General features: G+C 35.2%; 3 protein-coding genes across 3 annotated transcripts in view; 2 read left to right on the top strand and 1 right to left on the bottom strand.

The window, feature by feature from the left end:
* LOC118268625 (transcription initiation factor TFIID subunit 13) overlaps positions 1-17,892 on the bottom strand; it is a 136,768-nt gene that overhangs the window by 36,449 nt on the left and 82,427 nt on the right. The gene's annotated exons all lie outside the window — the stretch shown is intronic.
* On the top strand, positions 2,112-7,933 carry LOC118268295 (arylsulfatase J-like). The gene is made up of 8 exons (XM_035582732.2): positions 2,112-2,182; positions 3,366-3,471; positions 4,050-4,209; positions 4,729-4,955; positions 5,484-5,589; positions 6,041-6,193; positions 6,489-7,145; positions 7,549-7,933. Exons 2-8 carry the CDS (start codon positions 3,367-3,369, stop codon positions 7,749-7,751), a joined length of 1,611 nt encoding a protein of 536 aa, XP_035438625.2. The 5' UTR covers positions 2,112-2,182; position 3,366; the 3' UTR covers positions 7,752-7,933.
* On the top strand, positions 8,877-16,399 carry LOC118268636 (arylsulfatase B). The gene is made up of 7 exons (XM_035583196.2): positions 8,877-9,248; positions 11,670-11,829; positions 12,909-13,138; positions 13,928-14,033; positions 14,231-14,383; positions 14,454-15,113; positions 15,329-16,399. Exons 1-7 carry the CDS (start codon positions 9,159-9,161, stop codon positions 15,529-15,531), a joined length of 1,602 nt encoding a protein of 533 aa, XP_035439089.2. The 5' UTR covers positions 8,877-9,158; the 3' UTR covers positions 15,532-16,399.

Genomic DNA, 17,892 nt, shown 5'->3' with positions numbered 1-17,892 from the left:
ATCGGCTCTAAAACGAATATCCCAAAAATATATGAAAATATGCGCACGTGACAGTTGTACCTACGAGAATTTATGCTTAATTTCATTAGGTATCTATTAATCTGGGGGCATGGCCCTCTAGAACCCCTGCCAAGAAGCAAAAAAAGCGGCACGGTCTATTGCAATTACATGATTACGTAATCGAGTCCAAGTCGATCTATTTTATTTAAAACGTAAAATAATTGTATAATATTAGAATAAAATTGATTTTTCAAGTTCCGAATTCCACCGCCGCATTGTTGTTTGAGTCAGACTACTTCCATCTTTTATAAACAATTCCAGGATCCTGTTTTAATAACCAGGACCTCACCTAAGTCCATCCACAAAACAGGAGTAGGTACTTAACATAGTTTTATACGAACATAGTATAAAATTTGTAATTTTGATGAAAAGTTTTGCGTTAAAACAGTAGTCGTTAGTCGCAGTTAGTATGAAAATTTGCGGCATTCGGTTCAAGTGGAACGTTTGACAAGTGCATTATGTACGCAAAGTTGCGGTGAACGGTCCACAGCGTTCGTTCCTATTTCTGCGAACCGTTTCAAAATGGACGGATCGACCGGCTGAATCTTTTATACATACATAGATATACTAGCAAACCCGGCAAACTCCGTTTCGCCACCAGAAGGCTTCGCTAATTATTGTATCAGTGATGGCGTTGTATGTGAAAATGATTTTTCACTTCTTTTAATTTCCTTTGCTATAAACCTCACGGAGCCGAGATCTTTCCAATGAATATAAAACCGTGAAAATCGCCTGGTGGGTTCTGGAGTTATAGCGTCAGGAAGGAAAACCCGACTTATTTTCATATTATAGATATATACGTAGGTTAGTTTTTGAAGGTCTAACAGGTATTTTCTCAATGACAGAAAGATGCAAAATTATGAGCAGTGGTGTACGTGTGTTTTGGTCACACGTGTCGTGATATCTTTAGGTACAATATTTTTGCATATAATTGATATTGAAAAGAATGCAGCTCGTGTGCATTAAATGCAAATGACATCATCTGCACCTATATCTACGTGCTAAGGGCAATAAAATACCGGTTGCTTGTCTTTTAATATTTTTTTGCCATATTGATTTAGACGTACGTAACATCACGCCTTTTATCCCTGAAGGGGTAGGCAGAGGTGCACATTACGCCTAATGCCGCTATACAATGCACACCCACTTTTCACCATTTGTGTTATAAGTCGCATGTAAGAGGGGGTGAGCCTATTGCCATGTACTGGGCACAATTCCAGACTCTGTGCTACTACTGAAAAATTTTCGACAAATCGAAAAAAAACAGTAATACTTTTCCCGACCCGGGAATCGAACCCGAGACCCCTTGCCCTGCAGTCGCACTTGCGACCATTCGACTAACGAGGCAGTCGAGGCAGTTGATTTAGATTACGTCCTATTTACTGTACGTCAGTTATAGCAACAGTTTTTGGTCAGATACTGTCCAAGTTAATACCGACGTGCCCGTAATGACCAAAGTTAACCATGTGATAATGTTGCTGATGAGTTATTGGATGACCCAGATGTTCGCCTGTTTCGTCCCCGACAACTTGCATAATTGCTAGTCTTCGAGTTTAGCACTAGCCTAACTTTTTTTATCAACAAGTCAGTTTAATGTCATCTTTTGTTCACACAAAATATGAGGCAGAGGTGGTTCTTTTCGTCAGTTGTGTGTGGTGACTTCTATAAAAATGAGCGGCTTTTGTCATGAACTTTATGCGAGAGTCAAACAAATACCTAGTGTAATAGGGATGATGACAGTGTAAGGTAGTTAGTAAAATTTTTGTGTGACATATTTTAGTTCCATAGGTGAAAGGTAGGAGCGTTGAAAAATTTACGTCATCGCTAGCGACTATTGACAAATACTATTGCTTCAAACTCATGGTAGAGGTAATGTTCTGCTCTTCTATTCAGTCTTCTGTAATTAGAAACACGTGAATGCAATACCAAGATAATGTTTCGCACACGTTTTAGGGGACATTCTTTATCAATGATTTCGTTTTTTATTACATGACCGATAATATCAAGTTTATTAGGTCTACCTACAATAAAGTCATATCTAATTTCTCTATATATACTTTAACTTTACAAAGAATTTATGCTAAATACAAGCTGTACACTAGAAGTCCAGACACAGATTCAGGTAAATATTTTTTTAATACTTGTGTAAATTTATTTGTAAAATAATGTATACAGTATGTATGTAAAAAAGTATATTTACATAAAAGTAGATGCTATATTACAATTGGTATTTTTATTATTTATTCAAAGTCAAAGCATTTATTTCAATTAATATAAATTTGAAACGCTGAAATTGTCTGAATTGTCCATCAGTCTGTGTATCTGTGAATCTGGAGCTCGTTCCAAATTTATTTAATACTTTAAGCCTAAGATTTTTGAGGTCAGCACTATACTACTTGTATTTCCCATCTCACCTGCCAGTTGTCGTTCTTTTTCATTTGTTATTTTAATGAAGACATATAGATAGATAGATAAGTTCCTATTTTCTATTATTATAAAGTAATGATTATGTTTTTCGGCTTAATTATTTGACGAGTACCTAACTCGACTAGTTTAGCCATGCTAGAGGCTCATTATTCATGAACAGCATTCCGCGATAACTATCTTGAAACCAGTAATAATTAGTTAAGTATATCTCTCATAGTATCATATAAAAAGATATAAATTACCAAATACATATTGATAATCTGTACTTAGATATTATTTAATCCCGTAAAAAAATATGTTCAAAAAAAATGTTATACTTACCTGATGTTTTAAAATGTTTAATGAATAATAGTTTCATACATAACTTTACATACGTAAATTTATGATGGCTTATGTATGTTTGTATATGCAATACAATATGTATAACAGACAGTTTGTCTGACAAAAATGAACATACAACTTATCTCTTGCCAGTCACGTATCATTGTCATCACATCGAATTTAGATACTTAGTTAAGACACAGGACACAGAAAAATGTGTATATTAGCACGTCTACGTACTTGTTTAATCTAGTTTCGGACTGGTTACCGTGATTGAAACCGGTCAGAGGATATTAATTTATTCCAAAGTCAATTTTTGTTTATTCTTCTCATTCATAAAGTAACGATACATAATTTTGTAACTAGAATAATATAATGTGCCAAGCTGCGAAGCAATTTGTCGGTAGTTGATTTTCGTGCATTTATTAAGTCTTTGACTGCCAATAGAAAACTGTTGAAGGCAAATCCTCCGCTAACGTCGGTCACCGGTGACCACCGGCGTTTAAAGTGTTAAACAAAGATCAATAAACCTAGTGTTACAACAACCAATGTTTTAGAATGGGACTTCTTAGTGTGCTGCCGGTCCTTATATTCACCGGCTTCATAGCATCCTACTGTGATGCAAGCAAGCCAAACATCGTTTTTATACTGGCTGATGATCTGGTAAGTTACGCTTTAATATTCTCTTTATTGTATTTAATTATATAATACTAATTAGCTTATGTCGTATTTATGTCGCGGTGGCCCGGAGGCTTAAGACACTCACTTCTCACACATGAGGGTGCGGGTTCGAAACTCACTAACGGCAAGTACCAATGTGACTTTTTCCAAGTTATATGTACTATCTAACATTACTTAGACACCACTGACAAACGATGAAGGAAAACATCGTGAGGAAACCTGGGCTTATAATTTCTAATTATAAGTTTGAAATCGCGAATCCGCATTGACCAAGCGTGCGCCTTTGGTCAGCAGTGCCCAATTATAGGCTGTTGATGATGAATAAATTTGTTGTTTATCTTAAACTTAAAACTATGCACAGGCGAACTTAATGTCTTAGCTTAGTTACATTGTTTAATAGTTGATCATTAGATGATGCAGAGATGGGACTTTATGGGAGTTGCAGTGACAAAATACATGCATGGAATTTGAGAATTGTGCCTAATAAAACGTCTTTTCAGATAACATACCTACGTCATATCTTTTGGAGAACAATATCATGATGTTAAGTTATATTTTAGGGATGGAACGACGTCAGTTTTCACGGCTCGGATCAAATTTTGACACCAAACATTGACTCGTTGGCGTATTCCGGAGTGGCATTCGGGAGGTACTACAGCCACGCGATATGTACTCCTTCACGAGCTGCACTCCTTACTGGAAAATATTCATATAAGACAGGTATGAAATATGTATTTAATGTTACAACAGACGAAATGTTTACTTAAGTCTTTGACTGCCAAAAGAAAACTGTTGAAGCCAAATCCTCCGCTAACGTCGGTCACCGGTGACCCCCGTGGCGTTTAAAGTGTTAATCGTAAAATTCTATGTCAAATTGTGTCGCAATTTAATTTCTGTTATTTGATTGCACGGTTGGCACGGAGGCTGGGCAACTGGCTGCCGTGCGACAGAAAGCGGGTTCGATTCCCGCACGGAGCAACTTATTGATTACTTGTGTGATTTATAAATTCTTGATTCGGGTCTCCACGGCACAGGAGAAGGGCAAACGTTTATTAAAAAAATATATAAATTCGCTTTTTTCTAGCATAGTAGATGGCGCTGATGTTATAGTTTACAATAAATTGCTTTCCTTTTAGTCGGAAATTCTGGTACAGACATTGTTTGTTAAAAGTAAATGTTTTCTCTTAGACGTTCTATAAGCGAAAATAATAAATATTCTACCACATATGTATATTCCAGGAATGCAAGGCAATCCTCTGGGAATGAGTGAAGATCGGAGTATTCCCACCAATGTGAGGTTATTACCACAATATTTCAAAGACGTCGGTTATTCAACTCATTTGGTTGGTAAATGGCATGCGGGCAGTTCCAGGCGAGAATATTTACCAACCAGTAGAGGGTTTGATACTTATATTGGGCATAGGGGTGGCTACATAGATTATTATGAATACACTGTTACAGAAGTTGTGAGTATATCAAAAACTAAGCTATTGTATTCTAAACTTATAAATATCCTCATTAAATCAATTGACTGCACGGTTGGCGCGGTGGCTAGGTAACCGGCTGCCGCGCAACGTGTAGCGGGTTCGATTCCCGCATGGAGCAAATCTTTGTGTGATCTCAAATAGTTGTTTTGGGTCTGGGTGTCATGTGTATGTGAACATGTATGTTTGTAAAAGCACCCACGATACAGGCGAAAATTCTAGTGTGAGGCAACGTTTTTATACTAAAATTAGTAAGACTAAGACTAATTAAGGTTTAGAGAATTTTCCCGACCTAAAAATATTTTTTATCCTTTATATTAATTCTTTCTACCACCAACCAAGCAACCAACCAATCGACTCTTGCATACCATTTTGGCAAGGCGTTACGTGTCGTAATGTGCACCTCTGCCTTACCTCTTGGGGATAAAAGGCATGACTCCTGCTGTGTAACGTTTCACTTTCATCAACAAAAACAAAAACACCAACTAATAAAATGAATTCTGGTTTTAGTGGGAAGACGGTCCAGTTTCAGGACTAGCGTTGTTCAGGAATCTTACTGCTGCTTGGGACGTTGAAGGTTACATTACTGATGTATACACAGAGGAAGCTGTTAAAGGTAAATTAGCGGATTAAAGAAAAGATTCCAAATCTTGTTAGTACTTTGGTCACTGTATTGAAGCATGGGTTTTAATATAGTGGAAGCATTTTAGACTGTCTCGTTGGTCGAGTGGTCGCAAGTGCGTCTGTTAGACTAGGGGATCGAGTTCGATACCCGGGTGGAGCAAAGTATTACTGTTACTTTTCAGTTTTTCGAAATTTTCTCAGTACTAGCACGGAGTCTGGATTGTGCCCAGTATATAGGCAATAGGCTCACCCCTATTACATGGGTCTTATAACACAAATGGTTAAAAGGGGGTGTAGATTGTAGTTGCATTACGTACCGTATGGTGAAAAGTGGGTGTACATTGTATAGCGGCATTAGCCGTAATGTGCACCTCTGCCTACCCTTTCGGGGATAAAAGGCGTGACGTTGCTTTGGTTCTTCATAACACTATTTTTCATTTCAGTTATTGATGATCACGATTCATCCAATCCTCTATTCCTGATGGTTACCCACAACGCTCCTCATGCTGGCGGTGATACCGTTGTACTGCAGGCACCACCAGAAGTAGTCAGAGAGTTGAGGTACATCGAGTCACCCGACAGAAGAATGTATGCTGGTAATTATTACTTTCTAAAAACTCTATACCACCTTTTCGACTGCACGGTTGGCGCGGTAGCTGGGCAACTGGCTGCCGTGCAACGTGTAGCGGGTTCGATTCCCGCACGGAGCAACTCTTTGTGTGACCCACAAATTGTTGTTTCGGGTCTGGGTGTCATGTGCATGTGAAATTGTATGTTTGTAAACGCTCCCACGACACAGGAGAAAATACTAATGTGGGGCAACGTTTAAAAGATAAAAGACCTTTTGAATTAGATACTTTAGCTATAACAACAAATATTTAAAATTTTTAGCCATGGTGAAGAAACTCGATGATAGCGTCGGCGATATCGTTAAAGCCTTACAAGATAAAGGAATTTTAGAAAACACGATTATTGTGTTCGCTGCCGACAATGGAGGTATGACGACTGGACTTTTCGCAAATTATGCTTCAAACTATCCATTGAGAGGAATTAAAATGTCACCATACGAGGGTGGCGTGAGAGTTGTCGGGCTACTGTGGAGTGCAAACTTGAACAACACAAATCATTATTGGGATGGATACATGCACGTCACGGATTGGCTACCAACTTTATTAAGTGCTGCGGGCGTAGAACCACCTACAGACATCGATGGAGTTGACCAATGGGAAAGTATCAATTCTAATTCAGCGTCGCAAAGGAAAACGATGGTCGAAATCGATGATTACACAGGATACGCATCAATAACGTATGGAGACTATAAAATGATAACTGGTGAACCCATTCAAAGCCACAGTGAATATTTGGGCGGTGATCTCAGAGGCCTCATTGGCAGTCCGCCTTCATATATCGATACTATTGCTGACAGCAAAGTATTTGGTGCACTTCACTCAATCGGTCGAACTTTCGATATGGACTTCTTGAGTTTGAGGAATAAGACGATAATCAATTGCGATGCATCTGCTACTTCTATATGTTATCCTAGTAACGGTAAGTTTATCTGTTTAATTTATGGGTCTTTTTTTTAATTAATGAGCCCTTAAACGTGCTGACGTATCACCTGATGATAAGCAATCGCCGCCGCCCATGGATAATTGAAACACCAAAGGTGCTACAAGTGCGTTGCAGGCCTTTTGAGAGTTAGGATTTTAAAGTTTGTTGGGGAATCGAGGATTGGTAAAGGGGTAATTGGGCCGCAGGTATCCTCACTCACACAACGCAAGCGCTGTTTCATGTCGGTTTTCTTTGAGGTCGTGGTATCACTACAGTTGAGTCGGCTCATTCGTGCCGTACTTAAGCATGGCTCTCCCACACTTCGTCACTTCTACTATGTGACGTATTTACTAAGCTATAGTTAGCAATATATCTAATTAATTACTTTTATCATTTCCAGATACGGTATGTCTCTTCAATATAATAGAGGATCCATGTGAAACAACAGATCTGTCCTCAACTTACCCAGAATTGGTTACAACCATGCAAGCACTACTGGATATTGAAATGTCAAAGAGGATTCCTAGAATTGCACCGGCTTCTATCGACCGCATGTCTGCGCCTAGTTTGCACAACTACACATGGGATACTTGGATTAATTAAGATTTTGTTACATATGTAGTCGTATTTGTCATATTTAAGCTATTTATTGTAAATAGGTACATCGTTTTGCAGTACGGTTTTTCGATTTTCTTAAAGATTATATTAAGCCAGTTGTTAAAAATTAAATTTTTATGTATGTATGTGGCAACCGCACTGATATCTTAATTTATTAATGAATCAATAAAATAAATTTGATTAGCTATCGAAATGTCGTTTTTTGACTTATTTATTGCTATATAAATCAATAATAATAAAAATGTTTATTTTTTGCTGACGTACGTTAAGCCTTTAACTGCCATCAGAAAACTGTTGAAGGCAAATCCTCCACTAACGTAGGTCACCGGCAATCTACATTAGCCAGTTGACGTGTTAGAAACGATTAATTTTTTTGAGAATCATACTGATTTTTAAAATTAATGTCTTGTTCCCCTTGTTTGCAACATAAAAAATAATTTCCTTATCTATTTCTACAAACACTAGGTAGGTATGTATAAATGAATGACTTCTCGATAAATAATGATGCTAATTGTAAATTGATCAATTAAATAAACTTGACTTATCGAACCCAAGACTTCTTGCCTGGCAGTCGCACTTACAACCTCTCGGCTACGGCAAAGTATAACCAGGTTTTTTCGGGTTTTCGATAATTTCTCAGTAGTAGCACGGAGTCTGGAAATGTGCCCAGTATATGGCAATAGGCTCACCACCTATTACATAGTCCTCACAACATAAATTGTGAAAAGTGGAAGTACATTGTACAGTGGCATTACATGCCATAATGTGCACCTCCGCCTTTCCTAAGTCCGAAAAATACTTTATTGAAAGCCGCATCAAATTTGGGTCAACCAAACGCGAGATAATTGCGCACATACACTGGATCAACCAAACGCGAGATTATTGCGCACAAACATACATACAAGATACAGTATAAACTCCTTTATTTTGAAGTCGGTTAAAAATAACAATAGGTTTTGTATATTTATAAATAAAATTACTTACGCAATTTTCTGTTTATAAACCCACAAGACGGAAGAAAAATCCAGTGAGCTAGTTAGTAGTGGGGCCACGATACACAATTAACGATTTATTACACAAAAAATAAAACAATGAGACAGACCTGAGAGTAAAATTAAGCACAACTATTACAATTTGTAGACAAAATAGATGCAAGCAGATGAGATATCATAAATGACGGGTCGTGTGTCACAGTACCAACACAATATTAAAACAGTGCGAACGTGTTTACTTTAAATAATAACTTTATTATTAGTAATAACTATTAATAATCCATTATTAATACAATAACGCCATATATAATAATAGTCAATAATATCTAGAAAATTTTCAAATAACTACTTAGTGCAATTATTTATTATCAGTTTTTTTTTTGTTTTAGAAAGTGTAACTATGTTATCATTAGTTGTGAGTATAGCAATAGTGACATTGGTTTGTAAAGCTGATAAGCCAAATATCGTGTTTATTATAGCTGATGATTTGGTGAGTTATATATACCCAATTTATTTGTTTATTGATTTATTTATTTATCTTAATTGCTGCATTGTAGACACGTGTATTTAATTGATATTAAATCAAATGTGTAGACGCGTGATTATTACCTCTACATTTATTGTCACATGTTACTTTTTGGGAGTGTGTTAGAAAAGCATTGATGAAAGTACTTTTAAGCGAATTATAAATAAATAAATAAATCTATACTAATATTATAAAGCTGAAGAGTTTGTTTGTTTGTTTGTTTGAACGCGCTAATCTCCGGAACTACTAGTCCGATTTGAATAATTATTTTTGTGTTGGGTAGTGCATTTATCGAGGAAGGCTACAGGCTATAAAACATCACGCTATAACCAATAGGAGCCAAGCAGAGCGGGTGAAACCGCGCGGAAGTAGCTAGTTATATATAATTTTATCAAATTAAGTCTTATACTTCCCGTAGAGTAGGCAAAGGTGCACTCATGTCATATTCAGCCTTTTTGCCACTGATCCAGAGCTGCGGACTACCTAGCGGGTTTACTGGGGCTCTGGTTCGAAAAGCAGGAGTAGGAACGGGGTGGTTTTTAGTCAGTAAGAGTCTGACACTCCCTCTCGCCTCGCCCAAGACGAGAGAAGTAATTGGATGATTTTCCCCCTTCAAAAAAAAAACCAAAAAAAAAAAAAACAAAAAATGCCTTTTTGCCAGCTACATGACCATATACCGGGCCCAACTCCAGCCAACATAAGTTGAAATGAAATGTGAAAGTATTACTTTGTCCAATCCGGGAACGAAGTTCATAACCTTCTGTAAAATACGTGTTATTCATTATGAGTGTATGAAACGAATGCTTAACGTAAATAAGCGTAAAATTAACTACCTGTTTATCGTCAAAAATATCACAAAATTAAAAAAATAATCTAATAATAGCGATCTAGATGCTATTGTTATTGTGTGTATATAACTGTATATAATATACCTATGGGGAAACCTCTTATGACTTAATTATATGTATTAAATGAGCAAAATAGGTCCAGTAGGTATTCATTTCTTTTCTTTTTTATTTGTCAGTACATAATAATTATTATTGATAGGTATAGTTATACACGTAAATATTAATGTTTAGCAACAATACATTATTTTTTAATACTCCAAGATATTACCTACATAAGTAATGAATACATTGATTAAAAACAGTCGGGTAATTACTTGGCTAATGCACGCTACACACGTTACGACGTAACTGTGCAGTTTTACCTGTATAATTAAAACTGCCTGTCTAACCACCGAACTCAGAGTCATGTAATGGTTACCTAACCCAGTCCTTAGCAAAAGGGTCGATTACTAATTTTTATTTCAATGTCCGTCTTGTAGATTATTTTAAAATATAAACCCGACCGATCTCATCTAGATTTTTTTTAAATTTTGACGTGTCTTTTGTAGTCCACAGAAAAATAAAATTATTTAATTTCAAATCATTTCATAAGACACATTTTTTTTCTTACGAAAATAAATACTTTCGATTTGTAATATCGTATGATGTCACTTCTAGGTACGATTTATACGTAGAAATGACGTACTTCCTCCTAAATTATATGTTATTATCTTATATTACAAAATAAAAATTGTGTTTAATATTTTTTTATTACCTAACTGACGGACTAAATATATTTTTAATTTTCATACCCCTATTTTTAATGTCATTATCTCTATTTGTTTTCGATACAAAATCTTTACTAAGGAATAGTTCAAGTGAATCTGCAAACTAATGGCGTACTTGCTTCTAAGTTATATGTTATTGTCTTTTATGACAAAATCAAAAATGTCTCTAATATTTTTTATTACCTAACTGACGGACTAAATAGATTTTTAATTTTCATACCCAGTCATCATCCCTATTGTTTTCAATACAAAATCGTTACTAAGGAATAGTTCAAGTAAATCTGCAAACTGCAGTTAAATCGTAAAGTGTGTAGTGTGCATTAGTCTGAGAATACAATAGAAGGTACAATTAGCTATTTACATTATTTAATTATTCATTGTGTACTAAATGAGAAGCTGTTAGAGTTACTTTACATATTTTATACACAGATTGTATGATAATAAGGATTATATAATATTAGGACTGCCTCGTTAGTGGTTGCTAGTGCGACTGCCGAGTCTTGGGTGCGATTCCTGGGTCGGCTGAAGTATTGTTGGGTTTTTCGAAAATTTGTCAGTAGTAGCACAGAGTCTGGTAATGTTTTCGGTATATGGCAATAGCCTCACCACCACTTACAACATAAATTATGAAAAGTGGGTGTACAGCGGCATTACGCGCCATAATGTGTACCTCTGCCTACTCCTTCGGGGATAAAAGGCGTGACGACATAAAAAAATATAATATTAGGTACATCGTTGTAGTTTTTCCATGTTTTTTTTATTTCTTTTAGGGATGGGACGACGTCAGTTTTCACGGCTCGGATCAAATTTTAACACCAAACATTGACTTGTTGGCGTATTCTGGAGTGACACTCGGGAGGTACTACAGCCACGCGATATGTACTCCTTCACGATCAGCACTCCTTACTGGAAAATATTCATATAAAATCGGTAATTTAATCCAAACTTTAATTTATAAATAACTAAAGTGACTTTTGAGTGAATGTTTGTCAAGTACTCTAATTTAGAGACATCAGGATCTAAAACAAATAAATAAATTGATATCTCAATTCTAAGAGCACGATTAACAGGTGTAATCTGTAGTTATACTTATTATAAATTATGTAATAAAAATGTAATTAATGTAATATAAATGACAATGCCAGAATCTCTATAGAGCTTTGCCCCACCAAAAAAATATAGTGTACAGGCATGCCAAATGTAACATTCTATTGCTGCTTTATTAGTGATAACTAAAAACATGATTAAAAGCCTTTAGACGTTGCGGTTTCTATACATATAAATCTAAGAACAAAATATTACATTTAGGTTAGGTACCAGTCTAGGTTAATTGCAGTTATAATGGTAGAAATAATTAAATTAAGTGCTTTATATTATTACAATGCTATCATAGGGTGTTTACCTATAAAAGGCAGGAATGTCATCACCAATATCACCTTTAGTAATCCTACTTTTAATTCATAGTCATAACGAAACAACAATGTAAACAGAACTAATAGTATGTATTAAAACCAAATTCATATTTAAATCCGTACACATTACATTAAAAAGATTTATTAATTAAAAAGATTTATTAATTAAAAAGATTTATTAATTAAAAAGATTTATTAAAAAGATTTATTAATCTTTTTTTTATTGAATGACTCGCTTTGTTCCTTGTGCAAGCGTACTAAGAAACGCAGATGGTCGCGATAAATACAGGAAATAGGCCTTGGGTTTTTTTAATTCTTTTTATTTCCTAATTTTTATCCGCAAGTTTATCAGAATAATAATTAAGTAAGCAAGGGACTTATTTTCATTGCATAGTTTTGATTAATTTACATTTCTTGTACATTGATGAAATTAAGTGGGGCAGGATCTGGCATTGTCATTTTATTGTATAATTTCTCATTTTTTTCAGTAGTACTTATGTTGACTAATTTAGTTTGGTTTTAATGAATTATTGACTGAATGAATTACTGTTGTATTGTGATGAATTTATGTACAATTTTTTTATTTTCTTTTTACAGGAATGCAAGGTTACCCACCATTAACAATGAGTGATGATAGAGGGATACCAACAGATTTGAAATTATTGCCACAATATTTCAAGGACGTTGGCTATTCAACTCAGTTGATTGGCAAGTGGCACGTTGGGGCGTCCAGAGAAGAATATTTACCAACCAATAGAGGTTTTGACAGCCACTTCGGTCATCGAGGTGGTTATTTGGATTATTATGAATACACTTATGAAGAATTGGTAAGTATCAAAGTACGTCATATCGTTACGCCTTTTATTCCTGAAGAGGTAGGCAAAGGTGCACATTACGGTACGTAATGCCACTGTACAATGTACGCCCACTTTTCACCATTAGTGTTACTATACCATACCACCATAAGTCTCAGGTAATTAGGGGTGAGCCTATTGCTATATACTGGGCACAATTCCAGACTCTGTGCTACTACTACTACTGAGAATTTTTTGAAAATCCGAAGAAATCCCAGTTATACTTTGCTCGTTCCGGGGATCGAACCCGAGACTTATTTGGATGATCAATTTATCCACTAATGGAGTTCTGTAACCATCACTGTTGTATTGAACAGATAATAATTAATCTATAATTCAGCCTTTGATTCTATTCGCTTTGAACTTACTATCTGAATATGTCGATTAGCGCTGTGATTGGGCGACCGACTGTCACCCTTTGTGTGATCCACAAATTGTTGTTTCGGGTCTGGGTGTCATGTGTATGTGAACTTGTATGTTTGTAAACGCACCCACGACATAGGAGAAAATTGTAGTTTAGGGAAAAGATTTTTTTTATTAACCTATGTCGTCGGTATTCTCATGATAGCACAATAGGTCCATCTCATTTAAATACATACCATTATACAAAATCGCACATCTTAGCTACTAAACAACAACAGGTTTTAAAAATTATTACTCTCTTTTGATGTCACTACATATTTTTCTCAGAGTGACGTTCTGAATTTAGGTGTGGTAGGATGTTCATACAATTTGCATATATATGTTCATATTTCTTTTTAGTGGTCGGTCGGTCATGTTTCCGGTTTGACGTTATTTAGAAATTTAACACCTGCCTGGGACGTGGAAGGCTACATCACCGACGTCTATACAGATCATGCAGTATCTGGTATGTTTTGTATTTAGTGTCTCACCCAATAAGTAGTGTCAATAAATTTATTATTTTTGCATTTTATCAGATGTTTACATAAACACAATATGTATTAATAACATTCAAAAATGGGTCAAAGGCGGTCATTATAACTGAATACGATATCATCTAGACAACCTTCTCAAGAACTGATTGTAATTTTTATTTTGTTCCAGTTATCAAGAATCATGACACATCGTCTCCTCTCTTTCTGATGGTCGCTCATAATGCACCTCATTCAGGCAATGATGGTGCCCCTTTGCAGGCACCACCAGAAATTATTAGACAGATGAGACATGTAGAGTCACCTGAGAGGAGAATATTTGCAGGTAAACAATAATGTATGGATTATAATAATGCACTTGTATACAGATATTAAAATCTGACTTTAACTTGCAGCCATGATGAAGAAACTTGATGACAGCGTCGGTAATATTGTCAAAGCTTTAAATGAAAAAGGAATTATACACAATACAATAGTTACATTCATTTCTGATAATGGAGGCATGTCGTATGGGCAATATAATAACTTTGCCTCTAATCATCCATTCAGAGGAATTAAATTAACACCTTATGAAGGTGGTGTAAGAGTGGCTGGGTTACTGTGGAGTACAAATTTGAACAATACGAATCATTATTGGGATGGATACATGCACGTTACGGATTGGTTGCCCACTTTATTAAGTGCTGCAGGTGTAGAACCTCCACCAAATATTGACGGGATCGACCATTGGAAGAACATTAACTCTAATTTGCCATCAGAACGGGAAACAATGTATGAAATCGATGATACCTCAGGATATGCTTCAGCTATATATGGAGATTATAAATTAGTGACGGGAGACGTCGACAAGGGTTATGGTATACATCAAGGGAATAATCTCACAGGAATTATTGGTAAACCACCGTCTTACGTTGATGCCATTTTGGACAGTACAGTGTACAGTGTACTTGATTCAATTGGATTAACCTTTGACATAGCCAATTTGAATCGGAGGAAAAATACAACAGTCAAGTGTGTTTTACCATCGCCAATTACGTTATGTCATCCAAGCAAAGGTAAGGTTTCTCACGAAATTACTTTATAAGTTAAATCAGAAACCAAATTTTTATACGAGTACGTTCGGGTAACGTCATATTGAATCCATATTCATGATAAAGTTTCATAAATCTTTTGAAAATTATTGTTGGTATTAAATATTACAGTTCGAAATTCATTTCATTTGTTTATCCCTTGATGGATGTATTGTTGAATTTTATGTGAAAATTTCCAGAAACATCATGCCTTTTCAATATAAAAGAGGATCCGTGTGAAACGACGGATTTGTCAGCGACTTATCCCGACTTAGTGTCGAGAATGCAAGCTGAGTTGGAAAAGGAGGTCGCAAAAACAATATTTAGAAAAGGACCAGTTTTTAGAGACCCATTAGCTGCTCCCAGTCGTTTCAATTACACGTGGGACGTTTGGGTCAAGTGAAGTGGCTAAATCTATGTCAGATACATAAAAATAATCGTTTAGTAAAGCCGGTGTTTCTGAGTAAACTAGCGTAAGATACATTTTATTAAGTATTTTAATGCACAATCACTGGTTAATTTATTCTGAGTAACTTGTTTACCTTTTTGCATACATATCTCTGAAAAACAAAAATACAAAAATGTTAACATTAGAACTTAAGACGGGATATTTACCATGTTTATTTATGTCTATGAGTTTCCGATATTTTCCGTCTTAAGTTCTAATGTTAGTGTTAGTGAACATGTCAGTTTAAAAACTTATAATACAAAAATGCTTTAGAAAAAGTTAGTTTTGATTTTTTGCTGTTGGAAGAAAGCATAGCAATGTAATGAATAATTCTCATAGTTCAGCTTTGTAGTGAGTTCCAGGGTAGAGATTGTTCAAATATTTACACTCGGATATCACTGGCGAGGTCTGGCTTGAATCTTGTCCTTATATTTTTCCTTGTCTTTGATTTTGTAAGAGTGTGTGCCTTTCATGAACATTGAGATTTCGATCTCATCTTTTTCTTGATTATTGCCATTATAATTATGTAATGATTTATACATAAATTATTAGGAAATGTACCTAAATATTTTTTGAGCAAAATAGTTGGAATATTTATCAGATTGGTTTTATTTTTTCAGTTATGAGTTTTTTTAGCTCATACAATTTTATATTCCACTATAAAACGCAATTACAAGCAATATTTTAGTTTAAAAGAATTTAAAATATTTGTTCAATTGTTATTATTCGAATATTTAAAGACTGGGTTATTCATATACTATGAATATTGTTTTTTTATATATAAAAATGGCTACCAATTTTTATTGTTAAAGGTATTACGGCCATGTGAAAATGTTTTACAAGCCTTTTTTAAATAAAACATAATATTTAAAATGTATTTCATTTAATTTTTTCTAATTAGATACTTGGCTCTCCCACACTTGGCGTTGCATCTGAAGATTGAAAGCAGGTGACATAGGCTGCCATTCTTTTTTTGACTGTGCGGGTGAAGCCACGCATTGAGCTATATATAGTATGCTCTTAGTAAATATTTGTGTTATAAACATGTACCTAACACAGATAGTATCCATACTCTGATTATCTTACTTCTTACTAATATTATAAATGCGAAAGTCTGTGCGATTGTGAGTTTGTGTATATGTTTTTTACTCAATTACGTCCAAACGGCTTTATGGATCGGGATGAAATTTGGATAGACTGTCATCTGGAATAACACATAGGCTACGTCTTATCATACCTATGGGAGCGAGCAAAGCAGTGGGCAGAAGCTACTACTTAAGTATATTTCCCGATACTTTATAGCCTATTTCAGTATACATAACCATTGTTCGATTAGAAATTACCATAATCTCACTCTCCTTCCCTTTTTACGACGCTGTAAAATGAAAATCATAATAAATTATAAAGCTCTTGTATAAAAAGATGATTGAATGTCCGACACGCATGGTAGTCAGGCCTAAGGAAGATACTCAATATTTTTACAGCATATAAAATGTAATGAAACTCAATGTGCATAAAGACAATATATTCTGAGCTGCCGTAAACTATGAATGATGATCACAAACTTAGATAGAGGTAAAATAAATTAATTATTCGCAATAAACTAGTTAGGTTTACCTAACTGGAAGATTTTAATTACAGAAAAACAATGAAAACAATGGAAATACCAGAAAATGGTGATATAAAATGTTAAAGTAAATTTTCATTAAAATTTATAAAAGATTTTTCATTATAATCTCATGGATGGAATCTCATGAATGGGATTTTATAAAGCATAGGACGATAAGTATAGGTACCTTATACCTGATAATTATATATAGGTACCTCCATACACTGGTGTTCTGTGCGTACAGTGCGCTAGTAGGCAGAGTAGCATATTACGGTACCCACTTTTCACGATTTATGTTATAAGTCCCATAATAGGGGTCATCCCCTATGCTAGGCATGAGCCTATTGCCATAATATATTGTTCACAATTCTAGACTTCGTGTTACTACTAAGATTTCGAATCGAACCAGGGACCCCTTGCCCGGTAGTCGTACATGCAACAACTCAACCAACGTAGCAGTCTATTTTCTATGAGTGCTTTATTAACCACTGCCTACATCTGCCTCATAAAAGTGAAACTTAAGTTGAAGTTGAAGATTAGACTCTAACTGCCTCACTCAGAGTCATTTAATGATTACTTAAACAATTGCTTAGTAACGTTTTTGTTCGGAAAACAATAGCTAAGGATTGGGTTAAGTGACTATTAAATGAATCAGAGTGCGGCGGTAACAGAAACACCCAGTGAAATCAATATAGGTAGCTATTTCC

This window comes from Spodoptera frugiperda, chromosome 29 (assembly GCF_023101765.2).
Source record: "Spodoptera frugiperda isolate SF20-4 chromosome 29, AGI-APGP_CSIRO_Sfru_2.0, whole genome shotgun sequence".
Taxonomy (NCBI): Eukaryota; Metazoa; Arthropoda; class Insecta; order Lepidoptera; family Noctuidae; genus Spodoptera; species Spodoptera frugiperda.
Note: the sequence above shows the minus strand (reverse complement) of the source record. Positions and strands in the feature narration are given on the sequence as shown.

Coding starts and splice junctions, on each gene's coding strand:
- LOC118268295 (XM_035582732.2), top strand. CDS start 3,367: ATGGGACTTCTTAGTGTGCTGCCGGTCCTTATATTCACCGGCTTCATA. Junction 5,590..6,040: donor CACAGAGGAAGCTGTTAAAG/GTAAATTAGCGG, acceptor TTTTCATTTCAG/TTATTGATGATCACGATTCA. Junction 7,146..7,548: donor TATATGTTATCCTAGTAACG/GTAAGTTTATCT, acceptor TATCATTTCCAG/ATACGGTATGTCTCTTCAAT.
- LOC118268636 (XM_035583196.2), top strand. CDS start 9,159: ATGTTATCATTAGTTGTGAGTATAGCAATAGTGACATTGGTTTGTAAA. Junction 14,384..14,453: donor TGAGAGGAGAATATTTGCAG/GTAAACAATAAT, acceptor TTTAACTTGCAG/CCATGATGAAGAAACTTGAT. Junction 15,114..15,328: donor GTTATGTCATCCAAGCAAAG/GTAAGGTTTCTC, acceptor GAAAATTTCCAG/AAACATCATGCCTTTTCAAT.